The sequence below is a fragment of the Denticeps clupeoides genome, chromosome 11 (assembly GCF_900700375.1).
Source record: "Denticeps clupeoides chromosome 11, fDenClu1.1, whole genome shotgun sequence".
NCBI lineage: Eukaryota > Metazoa > Chordata > Actinopteri > Clupeiformes > Denticipitidae > Denticeps > Denticeps clupeoides.
The window spans coordinates 10,578,292-10,595,013 of NC_041717.1; the positions used below are offsets into that span (position 1 = coordinate 10,578,292).

Below are 16,722 nucleotides of genomic sequence, written 5' to 3' on the forward strand. Positions count from 1 at the left end.
CTCTCTCTTAAAGCCTTCATCACAAAGCTTTATGTGAGCATTCAGGGGTACATCTGGGCACCACATTGGCTTCTGCATGCAGCGCCTGGGCTTGGCATCCCACAAGGAGCCACCGCAACTCAGCCTGGCAGCCCCTGGGAGCTGGAGGAGCGAGCCCCATTCCAGGCTACTCAACTCCGATCTCTCCACATTGCCCAGAAAACAAAAGAGACCTGTGACCTGATGCTCAGCAGAGGTGCCAGGATTTGGAGGAATAAGTAGAATTCTGTGCTGCTATTTTGTTTTTTAAACTGTCTAGTCTTGACAATATTTTGTTGTGGCGCCAATCTCTTTAATCTATTGAGACAGATATCCTGATATCATTCAGATTGTTCCTTAGATTATGAGAATGTACACACCACATGAATCACATAAAACTTTAGAAAGATGGTACCAGATAGATGAATGCAGTTTGGCTAGTGTAGCCTGCCTCGCAGAAGCAATTTTTTGTAATGAAAGTGAAGTGATTGTCATCGTGAAACACAGCACAGCCTACTGTGCACACAATAAAATGTGTCTTCTGCTTTTGACCCCTCACACTTGGTGAACAGTGGGCGACCATGACAGGCGCCTGGGGAGCAGTGTGTGGGGACGGGGATGGGCATCTTGGCAGTTCTGGCATTGAACCGGCAACCTTTTGATAATGGGTCCTTTTTTTTTATTTGTTTTTCCTCAGTGAAGACTGCATTCTTCCTTGGTTTGCACATAATCATTTGTTTACGCATATATAATCATATGAAGTAATTATGAAATTATTGGTCACTGTTCACATATTACATACCACACACATACCACTTTCATATCCGATTTATTGTGTCCTACACCAGAGAATTTCCAGATATCAGAAATCCTCCCAAACCATCTTAATTTCATCTGAGATGGCATTAAAGAACTGCTTCAGTTTGAACCAATGGGTGCATTCGTTTTTTAGATATGTACATTTTTGTGTTTGGAGAACTTTTAGTCATGCAAAATCAGTGGGTTCACGCTATAATCAGCAAAAAAACGGTAACTGTATAAAAAAAAACCTCACATAATACATCAATTTTTGAATCTTCATCCGAGCACTAAGAATGCGTGAATAACAATAAATAAACAGGCAAAAAAAAAAGCAGTGCAAGCTAATCAACACCCACACACAGCACACACAAAATGAACTGTGAACCACCTCATTTGAGCTATTTTAATAATGGAAACCCATCATACCTCTGCGACTGAGTTCAGCTGGAATGACGGTGACCTAAGGGAAATTAATGTGCGCCACCTGCAGAGGAACGCTTCCCTCCGTTATTCCGGTTTGGGAAAGCTGCCAGGCATGGCAATCAGCTCCTGCTTTTTAAAAAAATTCTTATTATCTTCATGACTTGGCATCTTTATTAAACATTCTTCACAGCTGGCTGTGGTAAATATTTCGTAAATATTTCCGCCCTGGCGAGAAGGGGACAGGCCACACAGCAAGAATGCTGATTTATCTGAATACACCACGCACAGTTGTGAGTGCGGCTGCCCGATTCCTTGATCTTGATCTGCTGCAACGTTGCATGTTTAAGCAGACTGAGTGACCTTCACTGCACATTCAGTGATACTGTTGATGGTTCTTCCAACATTTAACAACAACAAAAAAAAGACACACAAGATCATCATCAGCGGACATGTTCTGATTTAAGAAGGAGATTTTTTTTTTTTTTTTTGCACTATCCCATTACAGCCAGAAGATGAAACATTATTTTTTTTTTTTGCACCATGCAAATGATTGAACAAGACAGCAGATTCCTGTAAGACTTTTCTTTTTATATAATTCTTTTACAGAACTGAAGAATAACATCAAAGGGGCTGACTGTGAAGAGTGCGCATAAAAACTTCACAACATTAGTCAAACTATACAGCATTTTTTCCCCCAACCAGCAGCCTCTGGTAACCTTGGAAACATTTCATCCGTTTCCAACAGAAAAAATTACGCACAATGCAAAATTAAATCAGTAAAAAAAAAAAACAAATATCCATACATCAGCATTTAATATGATAAAGTATCCCCACATTTAGTGTTTTTTTTTTTCTTTCTCAATAGATCTATACGAGTTTACAACATGATGGACCATCATTTACACCATCGTGATCATGCTACACCACTGTGCCTTTAAGATGCAGTCGTTGCAGTTGATTTCAGTGCATTTTATTCCTTTCTAGAAAGTTTGTCTGTGTGTGTGTGTGTGTGTGTGTGTGTGTCTGTGTGTGTGTTTTTGTCCAGCTCCGTAGTGTAACAATATCCAGTGATTTATTTAGTGAGGTAAGACGTTGAGATGAGAGTGTGCTCTTCCCTTTTTTCATAGTTAAATCACATTTTAGGGGTGAGTGTTATTATAATGATAATCTCATTTTATTCAGCTTTTGTTGGTACACAAGCATTACTGATGACCTTGAAAATGCTGTAAGACTGCCCTTTTATTGCCACAATTATTTGTATTTGTGTGAGTGTGTGTAAGAGTGCATGCATGTATGTCATTTCAGATTTAAAATGAATCGTGGATGGTGATGGGTCCTACAGAGCACAGAACCATAGAAACGCATGCACACACACTCACGCGTACACACACTCACAAACACACGAAGCTCATTTAAACCCTTCGCTGCTGTACGCCCTGCTGGTGCCAGCATCCGCGTTCCGTATGCGTTCCGTAATGAGGGTGAGAGGAAACACTCATGAATACAGTGGGGATCCTTGTCGCTGAAATACAGAATAAGGCACAAGACAGTCCAGTCTCAGGTCGCGCTGCGCCCGGCACCACCGCGCCCGCCGCTATCCTCACACGGACCCCTGCACAGTCAAATAAATAATGAGCTGAAGCGATGACCCCAACCCCACCCACCCCAATGTTCTGTAAACATGGCGGGGAAATAAAAAAAAAGCCACCAACCCCCCCCCCCCGGCCAGACCAAAAATAAAATATCAACATTATGTGAAGAAGTCTTGTCCGTCTCGTGCTGTGATAATCTAGAGCGGGCTCAGAGTTTCTGGCTTTCCTTCGTCTTGCTTCACGACCTCCGTGGCTTTCGGAACGTCATCCGTGGGACAGAGACACGTGAATGAATTCAGTGTTTTGTTCTCGGTGCTGCATGACCTCAGGCTGTTGGGTGCTTTGTGCAGGTCTGTGTTCGCGATCGCAGTCGCGGCGCCGGCGTCCCCCGGCAGGGCCGCCGCCGGTTGGGGGTCTCGCCTTCCTAGATGCGGCCGCCCTCTAACGTTCAGGTCTCTTCTCTGGTGCTGCCATCAGAACAGGCTGGTCAGGGTGGTCTGTGAGGGACTCCGGCACTCGTGCACATCCATGCTGCCGGACACGGAGGTGAGGACGGAGGTGACCGTGGGCATGGTGGGGTTGGTCAGGTCTGTGAGGGTGGTGGGGGTGCTGGAGGGGCTCATGGAGGCGTTGGAGATTTCGGAGGCGGGGCCAGAGGGGGTGCTCCCTTGCAGGGTCGAGCCGTCGGACGCCTTGTCCGCTCCGGTGTTCTCCTGGCGCAGCAGGTTCCGCCTGAACTTGGCCCGGGCATTCTGGAACCAAACCTGTGTGCCGACACGAATCACATCAAGCGTCAATGTGCATCACAGAGAAGGAGGAGGAGGAGGAGGAGAGCGAGGAAGAGCGAGCAGAGGGAATGTTTAAAGCTGAATGACAAACGAGGCAAAAGAAAAGCCTTCATCATGGCAAAACGGCAGCTTTGTTTTCCACGAAACGGTAATTAGAGCCGGGAGATTTTTTTATTTAGTTATCGTTGCTTTCTTCTCTTCAGTACCCAAGATAATTCGCCTGTCATGTCAAGAATTTTATTCTCCCCGTTCTCCAGTACATATCTGATGTGACACACGTTCAAGCGATCATAGTAAATTCAGACTTTCTGCTTTTTTTTATTGTTATTTGAATTACAACTTGCTGACTGTTTTAATTGAACAAAACAATTGTTGGGAGCTAAATTTTTATTGAGAGTCATGTATGTATTTGGAAAAGATGGTTCATGGTGCACGAGAGTGGGAAGGTGGCGAGATTCGAACCTGCAGCACGCGTTTGGTGAGGCCGGTTTTCTGCGCCAGCTGCTTCAGGTCCTTGGCGTCCGGGTTGTGGTTGATGGCGAAGTAGGACTTCATGGTCCTCAGCTGGTGGTGCTTGAACGACGTCCTCATGCGCTTCGTCTTCTGGCTGGAGCTGTACTGCGAGTCCCGGTCCATGGGGTCCCCATCGTTTTCGTTGCAGCTCAGCGCTGTTGTTGGAAGAGGCGAATCGTGGAAGTAAAAAGAAGAAAGATGTTCACGTCAGTCTGTCAGCATGAATCTGCTGTTCTATTGTCAGATTCTTTTATATATATATATATATATATATACACACACACACACACACACACACACATACACAGAACACTGTGTAGATGACATAACGCTAATAACATTTATATCTATATATTCTGAGTTCACTAATCTAATGACAAATCATTATTCAACACCATTTATGAGTTTGCATGTGCTAGGAAAAACACTGTACACTTTTCCATCACATCATTTAAAATGACCCTGTCTGAGAAAAGCAGAATGAAGATAACATGACATGACGCCAATTAGAGCCCATAGTAACATGCCTGTACAGACAGACAGACAGACAGACAGACAGGCAGATAGACAGATTAATTTTTACACCACTGAGGGGTTCAACTTGAACCCATCTATGGGCCAAGCTGTTTTTGTGAATCTGTACTTGTGTGATCTTGAGACAAGCAATAAATATTTACTAGTGTGAAATAAAGAAAAAAATTGTATTTAATAAAAAAATGAGAGAGAGACAGAGAGAGAGAGAGACAGAGAGAGAGTGGGAGACAAAAAACGACTCTCCAGGAAACATAGCCTACTGTACATATTTCCCCTACTGCAGTCCTTGGCAGATGATTAAGTGTTACTAGACGCATAACAGTTCTGATGTTTTCGGTGACAGCAAATATTAGTCACTGAAGAAGGAAAAAAAAACACCACTAAATATCGTCAGACCAACACTTCACATAATTAACCTTTAATGCTTACAACGCCAGACACGCAGAACAAATGTTTCCTCACGTCGCCGTCACGGCTACTGACATACACACCGCGTTCTCCTCACACACACACACACACACACACACACACACACTTCCTTGCTTTTATTTTGCTTATATTAAATGTTAAAGTCTGTGAAAAAAAATTGAACAAGTCTGGTGAAGTATGTGAAATAAATAGCATTTTTTGCACCACCCCCCATGTCCCCTGTGGGACACACGTGTCATGTTGGAACCGGTGGGGGGCACCAGCGACCTCCGTCCGCGTCAGGCCAGCTCAAAACTCTAAATTATCAAAGGACACTCCTACAAAACACAAGCAACTTTCCATACTGGAAAAAGGAGTTTTAATATTGTCTTTATTCATCTGATAATAGTTGTCTTTTAGGATAAAAGCATTTATAAAACTTCAATAAAGTTGCAATAATAAATAACATTTTGAGAGAAAAAAATAAATTAAATTTCTCTCACGGTCTCTCTAATCTCTCTTTCTCTCTCTCTCTCTGCTTTAGGAACACAAGCATCTAATCCATTTTCCCCTTGTCAGTCCCTGTAATCGTCCAGCTTTCTCACGACTGACCCTCTGTGACCACTGAGGCCTGCTGGTCCGAAAGAAGATCTCCACTTTCTGCAGACTTAATGCAACCATCCACCAAATTCATTCTAATAATAATAATAACAGAAATCTCAAAGCGGGTTGATTTGTCAACCATCAATTCTCATATTGCTATGTTGTTCATGGTTTATGTGGTCCCGTTAACTTCGCTCCTCTGCCATTTAATACACGCGACGTGCTCTACCCGTGTGTGCTCGTGTTTTCCATCTCATCACCGTGTTGGCGTTACAACAGAGTACGAACGAATCCACGACAACGTCGTAAAAATGATGTCACCTTTTCGGCCAAAACAGTCATTATCCATATATGGCCGCGCGCAATCAGCGTAGGTCTATATCTTGGGTGGTTAATAATAATAATAATAATAATAATAATATTAATGATGATGATGATGATGATGAAGCTGCCTACCTGCGTTGTAGGCCGCCAGGTCTGCGCCCGGCCCGGGGCTTTTCCGCTTCCGGGGCCTGCCCTTCTGCACGGTGTTGACCCCGTTATAGTACGGGGACAGTCCCAGCGGGCCCCCGGAGCCCAGGCCTTTGCCCGGCGCCGCGTCCGAGTGGTTGAAGTGTCCCTGGTAGTCCCCGTGGACCAGGCTCTCGAAGTGGGCGCGGCAGTACACCAGGCTGTCCTTCATGCCGAAGTGGTCGCCGGTGGTGAGCATCTTGCTGCAGGTGGCGCAGGTGAAGCAGCTGAGGTGGTAGACCAGGTCCCGGGCCCGCATCACCATCTCCGAGGCGGAGATGCCCAGGTGGCACCGCGCGCACCGCTGCACCGAGAAGCGCCTTCCGAGAGAGGGGAGACGCGCGTCAGCGGGCCGTGACGTCACGACTCCGTCACATTTCAACGTCCAATGTTGTTTACTTAAAAAAGGACAAAACGAAATTCTACCAACTCCCCCTTTAATCAATTATTTGTTTCGAAAGACTCGAAATATTGATGCTAAAAACTTTCGTTTTAAGTAGACGCAGTTGCAGTGGATTATGGGATTAGCAGGGTCGTCTAAATGCTGATATTTGTTACTATTCATATTTATTCTTATGTAAAAATTATTGAACAAAGTAGAAATGGGTTAATGATAATAATTAATAGGTTTGAACCTTGATCCAATTAAGATCTTTTTAAAATAAGAAAAAAATGTAACTGAATCAAAATAATTGTTTTGTTGAACTTTTATATGATGAATCAGAATAAGAAAATAATTTTAAAAATTAAATGCAATCGCATAAAAAAAAACTATTGAACGTTCCCAACGTGTCAGATTTTACAGCGTTACTGATTGTAAACGGCGAATTTAACGCATTGTGGAGAAAGACACGCCCACCTCGACAATCCCACAATGCAATGTGCAAGCGCGCTGCGAGTAGTTAATTCGATTTTTTAAAGGTTATATTCACATCTTAATAACATTATGTATAAATTGTTGCGTCAAAAAAAAAAAAAAACGAATCGCGTGTATAGAAAAAAAAATTAAAGGTTAAAGGTCGATCCAAACACAACGACCACGCCCACTAACTATTCCCATTTGAACGAACGCGAATCGCTCTGATGGCGGCCTTACCGGTAGTAGTCCTCCTTGCAGTAGATGCTGCCGTCCTTGCTGAAGCACGTCAGCTCGGACTCCAGGTTCAGCTTGCACTCGCAGCACTTCAGGCAGCGCATGTGCCACTGCTTGTCCACCGCCAGCAGGTAGTAGCGGTCCGAGATCTTCCCGCCGCAGCCCGCGCACAGGGCCACCCGGTCGCCGCTGATGGAGGGCATGTTCTGCACGCACACGCACACGCACACACACAAGCCGATTCAACAAACCAGCTCCACATTTTAATTCAGCAAGTTAGGACAATTTCAGCTAAAAAAAAAAAGAATAAAAATGTACCGCGCAGGCGCACCTAGAACATCCCCAGAACGCGTGAAGTCCGCAGAAATACTTTTCTTCTACTGGAGATCCTGTTCTGCGTGTGTGTGTGTGTGTGTGTGTGTGTGTGTGTGCATTATTTGAACTCTTAACCACTAAATCAGGGGACACCTCGGCGTGTGTGCACACCAGTCACGCGCTCACACACTTTCCAGTTTAATTCAATTGAAAAAGCATAATTCTGAAGCAAAATTGAAGCATAATTTTACTATCTAAATTAAGAGCGAAATTAGGCCGAGCGTGTTTCGGGTTTCGGGTCTTTTCCAAGTTGATTAAAAAGCGAAACGACGGCAAGTGGAACCCGCATCAGTACAAGAACACAAGGAAGAAAAACCGAGTTCCGAGATGGAGGAACGAGATACTGATCTGATTCCGAACGATAGCGACACACGTTTAAATTCGATTTAGGAAATTAAGTGTTTTATAGCGTGCACACACACACACACCATAAAGCTATCACGTGCACGCGCGCGCGAGCACGCATGTGGCCTGCACGCGAGCGCGCGCACAATCACACACGCGAATAATGGACGACCATGTCAAATATTCAGACACAATTTAATACACGGTTTAAAGTTTTTTTTTTTTTTAAGAAAGCTGAAGTGTAAAAATACGAAATGCGCGAACAAACGTTACACGTCGTAGAAGTTTACTGTAAAGAAAGAAAACGGTCTTAAGAACATCTCAGTTCCTCTTTTTTTTAAATAACCAATGCTCGATTTAATAGTCTATAATTTATATTATATATTGTAATTAAATAATATAGAATAATAGTAATAATAATAAGTATTTATTATTATTATTATTGAGGCCTATAAAATATTGAACGCTGCAAAGGTGTGACATTTCATTACAAAATCCTCAAAATCGATCGGATGTATTTAAGCATAACTGGGTCGCACTTGAATAAAGATCTGAGTGTAATTAACGCCGATGACTCTACACCATCCGAATTCGTCCCTCGTTCGTCGCCTCGCCTACCGTCTCGGTTTCGCCCATGTCGATGGCCGAGCTGATCGCCGCCGAGTCGCTCTTGCCCCGGCGCTCCATCTCCTCCATCACCCCGTGCATGTCGCCGCCGGGGAGGCCGTGGAACAGCATCGCGGCCGAGGACGCGGGCAGATGGCCCGAGCTCCCTTCTGATCTGTAAGCCAAGATTTCCGTGAGACGCAAACCCAGCCCCATGAACGGGCGATTCGGAGGGGAAATAAAAATGACGAAAAAAGAAAGAAAAATGTCGGGGTGGGTGGGGGCGAGGCCGGGTGGGTTCTGCTGTACCCTACGGTTCTAAAATTCCAGTGGAGAACCTCGAGAACGTACCGGCGAACCCAACAAGCGTCTGACACTCGACCTCCCTCCTCTGTCTTCCCGGTGATTTTGCAGTTAGCGCATTTCTGGAAGACATTTGTCAACGAATTCGGAATGTTTTTTTTTCGTCTCTATTCGTTACGAATCATGCAGGTAACGCAAACGGGGAGCGAAATCAGTCCTCGTATCATTATAATAATGATATTTCAAATATATATATATATATATGTCAATAATAGTTCCGGCTTGATGGGGAGGAAAAAAAATTACGATTTTTTCTCAGTTCTTTCAGACGTCCTCATTTCCTCGAGAGGGAAAATACAAAAAAAAAAAAAACTAAAAATTATTTAAAAATGTCCACGTTGGTGCGTGCTGGATGGTAAAACAGTGTCTCTGCTCTCAGGTGGAAAGCATTTTTTATCTCATCATTTCTTTTTGCATAAAAAATGGAATAAAGTTCAGTTGCTGTCCCTCTGGTAGATCGTTCTTTTTTCCTGGACGACAGTCGGACCTGCGCCCGTGATAAATCCCCCCAGCGTAAGGACGGCGTGGCGTGGCGTGGAGTGGCGTGGCACGGCGCGGCGGCTCGGTCTCTATCTAGTCTCCACCGTCTCCACAAGCCCGCGCTCAGCTCGCGCCTTTTCTACCGGGAGCGTGACGTCACGCGCCACGGCCGCCGCTTATTGGCTGCGCGGCGCGCGGGTTTAAAGCGCCGGACGGCCATGCCGCCCGACTCTGGGTGAGAGTTCTGCTGGTGGCTGGGTTTGTGCTGTAGATGGTGTAGATTTGTGTGTGTGTGAGTGTGATTTAAATGTTATTCGCTTCCTGATCCGTTTCCGGCCAACTTTCCCCGAACCATCTGCTTCTCACCAGACACGCTGCCTGTGGCTTCACAGCGCAGGACAGCCGCAACCAAAGAGCCCGACAAAAGGATCCAGACGTGCTCGGTACCAGGGGATCCAGCCTCTCTCTCTCTCTCTCTCTCACACACACACACACACACACACACACGCCGAATAATCTCTGAGCGCGCGCTTCCTGGTGTGTTTAAACGTTCTGACATCATCACGCATAAAAAGCAAGATGCCCACCGTCCGACCACGTGCCTTTTCAGATGTTAAATATTAATCAACAGAAATTCGGATATGGCATGTAAATGTGAGTGTGTGTGTGTGTGTGTGTGTGTGTGTTTTATGAGAGGTTTCAAATGAGAAAAGAAATCCTAACAGACTCACAAGAACCAAGTAAAAAAAGTAAAAGTAAAACAACGCAGCAGATATCTTTGTTATACTTTATTATTTAAATCCGATTCACTACACGTACGTCTCATATTTATGATATCGCAATCTTGCCCTATAGAAAAACTTGGGGGCATACAATTATTCTTACCATTTTTTCTGTATTTATGTATCGTTTCATATTAATTACGACGTGAGATCGAATGTTTTTAGCTTCAGATGCAGGCCAGCTTGAGAAGGCAACGCACAATATTTTATTGTCGCCCGTTCCTTTTCCCCTTCTCATTTCACAAAAGTTTTCTCCTTCCTCTCTATTTTCCGGTGACGTGTTAATCAAGAGAAAGTCTTGTCCGCCACATCATATCTGGCTTCGTAAAATGTCAGATCTGCCTAATTACCCCCCACCCCACCCCACCCCACCCCGCCCCGCACACTCACTCCATTCTCATACCGTTTCCACTTTACACTGACCTAATTAGCGCTCTGATCTTAATTGGTCGGGAGTATTAATTTTGCGAACATAAGGAGACCTTCGCGAAGCCATCCAGTGAAAACGATTTCCAGATTAAAGCGCCCGAAGGCTGTAAACCGTTTCAGGGAAACTGAATCTGACGCCGGATCGGCTATTACGCGCTTCAGACCCACGTGATGTCATCGTTCCCCATTTAATTGGGGGCGCGTTTTTATTACGTCCATTAAGCAAACCACACTCATTCATTAAACTAACAAATAGTCCAATTAAATATGTATTTCAACGTGTTATGTTAAAATAAGTTGCTTTGGCAACATGTATTAATTATTTTTTTTGGTGGAGGATTAAATATGGATAGAAATTGAGGAAATTTTTGATTTAGAATTGTATTTTTTTTTTTTTTTTTGGATGTCGTCTCTTCTCTTGTTGACATTTTCCATATTAACCATAAAAATGTCAGTACGTTGGATTTATGGGACGCTGTGAACTAGTTCTGTCCAGCGAGGTTTTGTCATTTCCCCAACATTAACTAGCTAGCTAATTAACCCGCTTTCCACGCAAAACTGTCACAACAAGAAACAGCGCACCGATTGTCATGACGACCGAGGCGTCTCTGAAGTCGGCCCTGATTGGCCGCCTCGTTTCGGAGCTGCGACTGACAGCAGATCAGCTGTTTACCGGACGTCACGTGACGACACGTCGCAATTAGCCCCGTAATTGTTGGGGTGCGCCTTCCTATACAAATCTACAAAGCAAATACTTTACTGTGTCGAATGTTCACTACACAAATTAAACTAGAAGTCCGCTGCAAATGAAATTAATACGTCGACCTTACTGGAAAATAAAATAATAATCGCGAGGCTTCAGATATTTAACTAAATGCTACACTGCGTAGAAATTTCAATATTGAAATTATTATATGCTGTATTTTTTTGTGAACTGCCGAAAAGTTCTGGTTTGGCATCCCGATTCATTTCATCGCTTTTCAAACACTCCGAATGAAGAAGAGGAAAATGTATTTTATTATTAGTTATTAGTATTTATTCATTTATCTTTGTTTTTAAAGAATGCGTATTAACGGAAGCAGAAATCGTCGTATCCGTAATACCTGAGGCGCTGTTTGGCCCCGGTTTATATTAAAGTTTTATAGCACAAATACGAAGACGCGCGTTAAGCTCCCAAATCCTTATGCAAATGAAGGCCTGTGTAATACGCTTAATTGAATACATGCATATTTATAATCCGAGCGCTCTATCTGGAATAATGCGGCCTTATACATTAAACATTGTGTTGCTGGGGGTATCTGCAGGCGTGTATGAAATATGATATTGTATAAGAAAAAAATAATAAAATAACGGGACGCTAGGACCCGCCGCCAAATAAACGTATGGCCCGGTTTCACCATCCCGCCTCTATAATAAAACGATTTCACTACTTTTCTCTCTGCTCAATGTCTGAGTATATTTTACATCATCATAAACATGCTGTTTTGGCTTATAGATGGGATGTATGTGTGTGTGTGTGTGTGTGTGTGTGTGTGTGTGTGATATGGGGTGAATCTATTCTGACTCCCAGGGGAATGGAGGTGCACGCGCCCTGCTGGTCATTAACAGCAAACGTTTCTAATTAGTACAGCGTGAGTTGCGTCGTTGTCTGTGTTGTCAGTACACACAATGACACATGACCCATAAACGCCACACCCAAAGTTTTATACCACACATCATCGCGTTATGGCCGGTGATTGCTGTAAACGGGGCTTTGCGATTTTGAAAGAAAATATATTCTCATTCCATATATTCAGACTTTCATTCCATATTTCCAGTTCCACGTGTATTATATATATTGTTTATTTCCTTTTTGGCTTGCCATAATAAATATATATATATATATATATATATATATATATAGGTCCTGTACCTGGCGGGGCATTAAACGGGCGCGCGCAGCCTGGAGCGGTGCGTCCGCGCGCCCTGACCTCCATCTGCGCGTCCACGTTGCCGTTTTGTTGGGGATCAAAGCGCACCGATCGACCCGCCGCTCGTTTAGCCGTCTGCCGATCAGGCGCTGATAGAAACGTCAGGGCGAGGGTGGTGCGGGCTGCGGAGCTCCGGTATAATCAGGTTAACTCCCGTGATGCTCTCCTGCGCGGCGAAGAACTTCAAGCAGGACGAGACGCGCGCCGTCATGCGGAAGGAGCGGCACAAGATGACTGACAGCGTGGGTGAAAGTTGGCCGGCTCCGTGATGCTCTCCGGCAGAGTCAAGTGCTGCAGCTGCCCCCTCTGAAGGAGTACAGCGATGATGATGGTGTTGATGATGAAGGTCATACTGCACGCAAAATCAAAAGCCTTGCTCTTATAGTTCTTATAATTAATGACTGCTGACGACAGAGCGGTTTTTCCCTCACTGGATCAACATCAGTTCCCCCCAAAAACTGTGAAATACACTACCAGTCATCCTACTCATTTATGGGTCTTGCAGTTTTGACATTACAGAGCAAAACTGAAGACACCGGACCATGAAATAACACCAGAGGTTATGTAATGAATAAAAAACAGGCAAAACAACGTCCTGAAGGTTTATGCTGAACACTTTCTTAACGTTCACCATGCTAATGAGTGTCTCGTGTAGCGGCTTTTGATGACAATGATAAATGAAGCAGCCATGAAGGTAAAAAGAGGCGAATAAAAAGAATCATCAAACATTTGTCACTTTCTCCTGATACAAAAAATACTAAATATGTTTCTTGCATTGGACTCTTCATAATGGCCCCCATCTTAGTCTCCACAGTAGGTGTGTCCAAACTTTTGACTAGTAATTTGTTTCATCCATATTTTCCATATTTGATTCACTGCAGGGACATATTTGGGCCCCTTATGATTTTCCCACCACTAAAGTAGCTCTTTTGCCAGCGCATCGCTACACGACACTTATCCAGCAGGTGCAGCACCCCTTTCTACTGACAGGCCATCGGGCGCTGCATCATCATAACATGCTAGCTGGGCTAATTTTGCCAATGTAGAGGGCCACACCTAGTCCCCTGATGTAAAACGAGCAATCGGGGCTACTGGGAGTGATGAGAAAAGTAAAACCCAGGTAACCCTTTACACATCCACACACATAATTTGTAGTGAATTAGCTTGCTAGAGGAAATAAGCCAACGCCACGCCTGTTCCCTAATCTTTCAGCCAAACACACATCTGCTGGGTGTTATCGGCAGAGACGCACTGAGCATTACCCTTCAGGCTACTTAAAAGAGTCTGGTGCCTCAGCGCTGCATCCAAAACTTTAACCTACTAATAGCTTCAAGACATGCCCTTTGACCCCTTCACAGAATCCCTCAGAATCAAACTTTTCCGATGAGGTGTCAGAACGGAAACATGTAACAACTACCATATCGCCCTTCTGTCTGAACCTGAGAGCAGAGAGGACCTTGGCATGTGTGTGAGTGTTAGAGACGGACAGACGGTGAGGGACAAATGGACATTTGTCTTTTTATTCATAATGTTATGCATTTTAAATATGTTCCTATTTAACCATGTTTAACTGCTTTTCCATATTCATGTTCAGTGTAACTTGCATCTGTTTTTAATAGTTTCTTAATCTTTCTGTATTGACATGGGGCTGGTTAAAAAAAGAATGAACAGCCCTACTTATTTCATACACATACAATTTTTGGTATTTAAAAAATAATAATTTGGTGTGTTTTAAAATTGTTCATGTTCGTCATCACTTTCCGTGATAAAAGGTCTGACCTCTTGTGTTAAAAAGTTTAAGTGCTCATTGTTTATACATTTCATTTGATAAAATATTGTTTAAGTCATGTTCATACTCTAGTTTAACAAAGTTAAGCAGGGCAAGATTCTGGCGCCAACTTGAGGGAGTTTGAGTGGTATTAACTCCAGCTTTCTAGGTGAAAGGATGCCTGGAGTTGCCCTCCCTGCAGACGGTGGAAATTGTTGCATCTGATTACCTCATGCGTTGAAATCTCGCCATAAATGATGCATTGACAGAGTGCTTGTAGTCAAAACAAAAAGACTGAGAAACAGGGTCTCATTAATAAAACAAAAATAAATCTTAATTTCACTTTTTATTGGTACACATGCGCTCCGGGATCCTTTTTCACACTTTGTGGCACATCATCATGATACATAATATAGGGAAGGAATGGGTGGTAACAGTGGTTTTATGTCATGATATTACTAATATTAGTACGAATGTATCCAATATGGAAATATCAATTAAATATTTTGTCTTTGCAGAGACCTTCTTGGATCATGCGTACTGCATTTTAAGTGTTATTGTTTTTCTTATTAATATGGAAAAATTAAAAACCGATTAGCCATAATATTATAACAGCTGAAGTGAAAGTCGATGATTATGTCATAACAGTAGCACCGTGGGTGGGAAATAGGTGACGTCAAATGAATGTTTTGTCCTGAAGGGAAGTTCATGTGTGGCAATGGACAGGTACTGAGAATGGGCAGGAGAGACCAGTCAGGGTGCATAGCCTGAGCACAACATGAGCATCATAACCGGACCACAAAGCCATGGTGGTCTGGTATAATGGTGGACAAAGTTCCCCGGTATAATGAATCTCATTCTCTTTTTTTTTACATCCTATGTGAGCAGTGAGCACCTGTCATTGCAGCTCACTGCTCACCAAGGGTGATGGTTAAAAGCAGAGAACACGTTTAGTTGTGTCACTGTGTGCTGTGCTGCAGTGTTTCACAATGACAATCACTTCAATTTCAATGTTCTAGCAGAGTTCGTGCCTTCACAGCCTGTTTTGGTGGCAAAAGAAGGGGGAGCCTGCTCATAATTAGGTGGGTGATCGTAATATAATGTCTGGTCAGCAGTGCTGTCCCAGGCCACACTGAAAAAGAACTAGTTTCATACAAATTTTGATTCGTACAAATAATTAGTTTTTTTAATAAAAAAATCCCTTTAAAAACCTGCACCAGAATTATAGCTATTTCATGTTTGTTCATTATTGTTTGAAATAAATAGGTGACAGTTTTGTCTGTAATGGCTTCAGCAGATGTACCATGCATATTGAGAAAGGGGCTGCCAGGAAGTGATTTGTTACGTTCACCGTTCACCAAAATGACAGCCATTCTTTGTATTTGTGCACAACACTGCCGAGTTGTGTATGTAATCACCACCTCTCAGAAGCATTGTACGACCACCAGTGCAGAAGCGAGCATCTGAATCGCTGAGCAGAAGGATGGACGTGTATGTTGTGTGATTGCATCTCCCGTGATAGATGGGATCTTTCATGTCAGCTTGAAACTGTTTCTACTATGTATGTATTATCTGTCTTTCCACGTGTCTTATTTTTGGAGGGACTTCTGAGATCCAGGGGCAGTGGTGGCATAGCGCTCCCTGTAATCAGAAGGTTGCCGGTTTGAATTTCGAACCGGCAAGGTGCCACTGAGGTGCCACTGAGCAAAGCACCATCCCCACACACTGCTCCCACTGCTCGTGATGGTGTAGAGGGAAGAAATGTGTACACTCCACATGTTTCACCTTTGGTCATGGAACAGTCACGTGTTTCACCTTTGGTCATGGAACTGTATCTCACTTTAAAACTTGGTGATGTACAAGGCTAAGATGTTTTCCAAACAAGTGTGTTATGCTGTGCACAAAACAGATTCTGGTGTCCTTGTCCAGGTGCCATGGTTAATTAAACGGTGTCTCCGTGTGCTGTGCTGCAGTGTCTCACAATGACAATCACTTCACTTCATCCAACAGTAACATCATCCATCATTTACACGTTTACACATCCCTCCTCCATGTCACCATACTGTCACGCACAGGGACCCTGGAAGAGACCGGAGAGAAGTATATCACTAATCTTACTGTCCTCCTGGATTCAGGATGGGCCTGAGCATTTGGTTGTTCTCATTGTGTTGCAGGGTGTTTGTAGAGACCCTTCACTAATCGCAGAGCTTCTGAAAAAAAAATAGATGAATGCAAAACAAGGTAGGTCATTTGTTTTCACCGCCCCCCTTTTTTCTCCTCTGTGTTTCTCCTTGTAAGAGCAGTGGGTTCTTTCCAGCATC

At 43.7% G+C, this 16,722-nt stretch overlaps 1 protein-coding gene across 2 annotated transcripts; it reads right to left on the reverse strand.

Moving 5' to 3' along the window:
- Positions 1-2,963: 2,963 nt before the first annotated feature.
- lhx2b (LIM homeobox 2b) lies at positions 2,964-9,666 on the reverse strand. Of its 2 annotated transcripts, none has more exons than XM_028996112.1 (5): positions 8,622-9,666; positions 7,287-7,489; positions 6,137-6,510; positions 4,085-4,290; positions 2,964-3,598 (listed from the first exon to the last, which is right to left on the reverse strand). In XM_028996112.1, the coding sequence occupies exons 1-5, from the start codon at positions 8,823-8,825 to the stop codon at positions 3,308-3,310; spliced, it is 1,278 nt and encodes a 425-aa protein (XP_028851945.1). In that variant the 5' UTR covers positions 8,826-9,666; the 3' UTR covers positions 2,964-3,307. The 2 variants fall into 2 exon arrangements, with proteins under 2 accessions (XP_028851945.1, XP_028851946.1); XM_028996113.1 differs by lacking the exon at positions 8,622-9,666 and adding an exon at positions 7,615-7,885.
- Positions 9,667-16,722: the final 7,056 nt, after the last annotated feature.

Excerpts from the sequence above, each read along its gene's own strand:
- lhx2b (XM_028996112.1), bottom strand. The coding sequence starts at position 8,825 with ATGGGGCTGGGTTTGCGTCTCACGGAAATCTTGGCTTACAGATCAGAA. Across the intron at positions 4,291-6,136 it reads CCTGGCGGCCTACAACGCAG|CGCTGAGCTGCAACGAAAAC; the intron begins GTAGGCAGCTTC and ends TTCCAACAACAG. Across the intron at positions 3,599-4,084 it reads TCACCAAACGCGTGCTGCAG|GTTTGGTTCCAGAATGCCCG; the intron begins GTTCGAATCTCG and ends GTCGGCACACAG.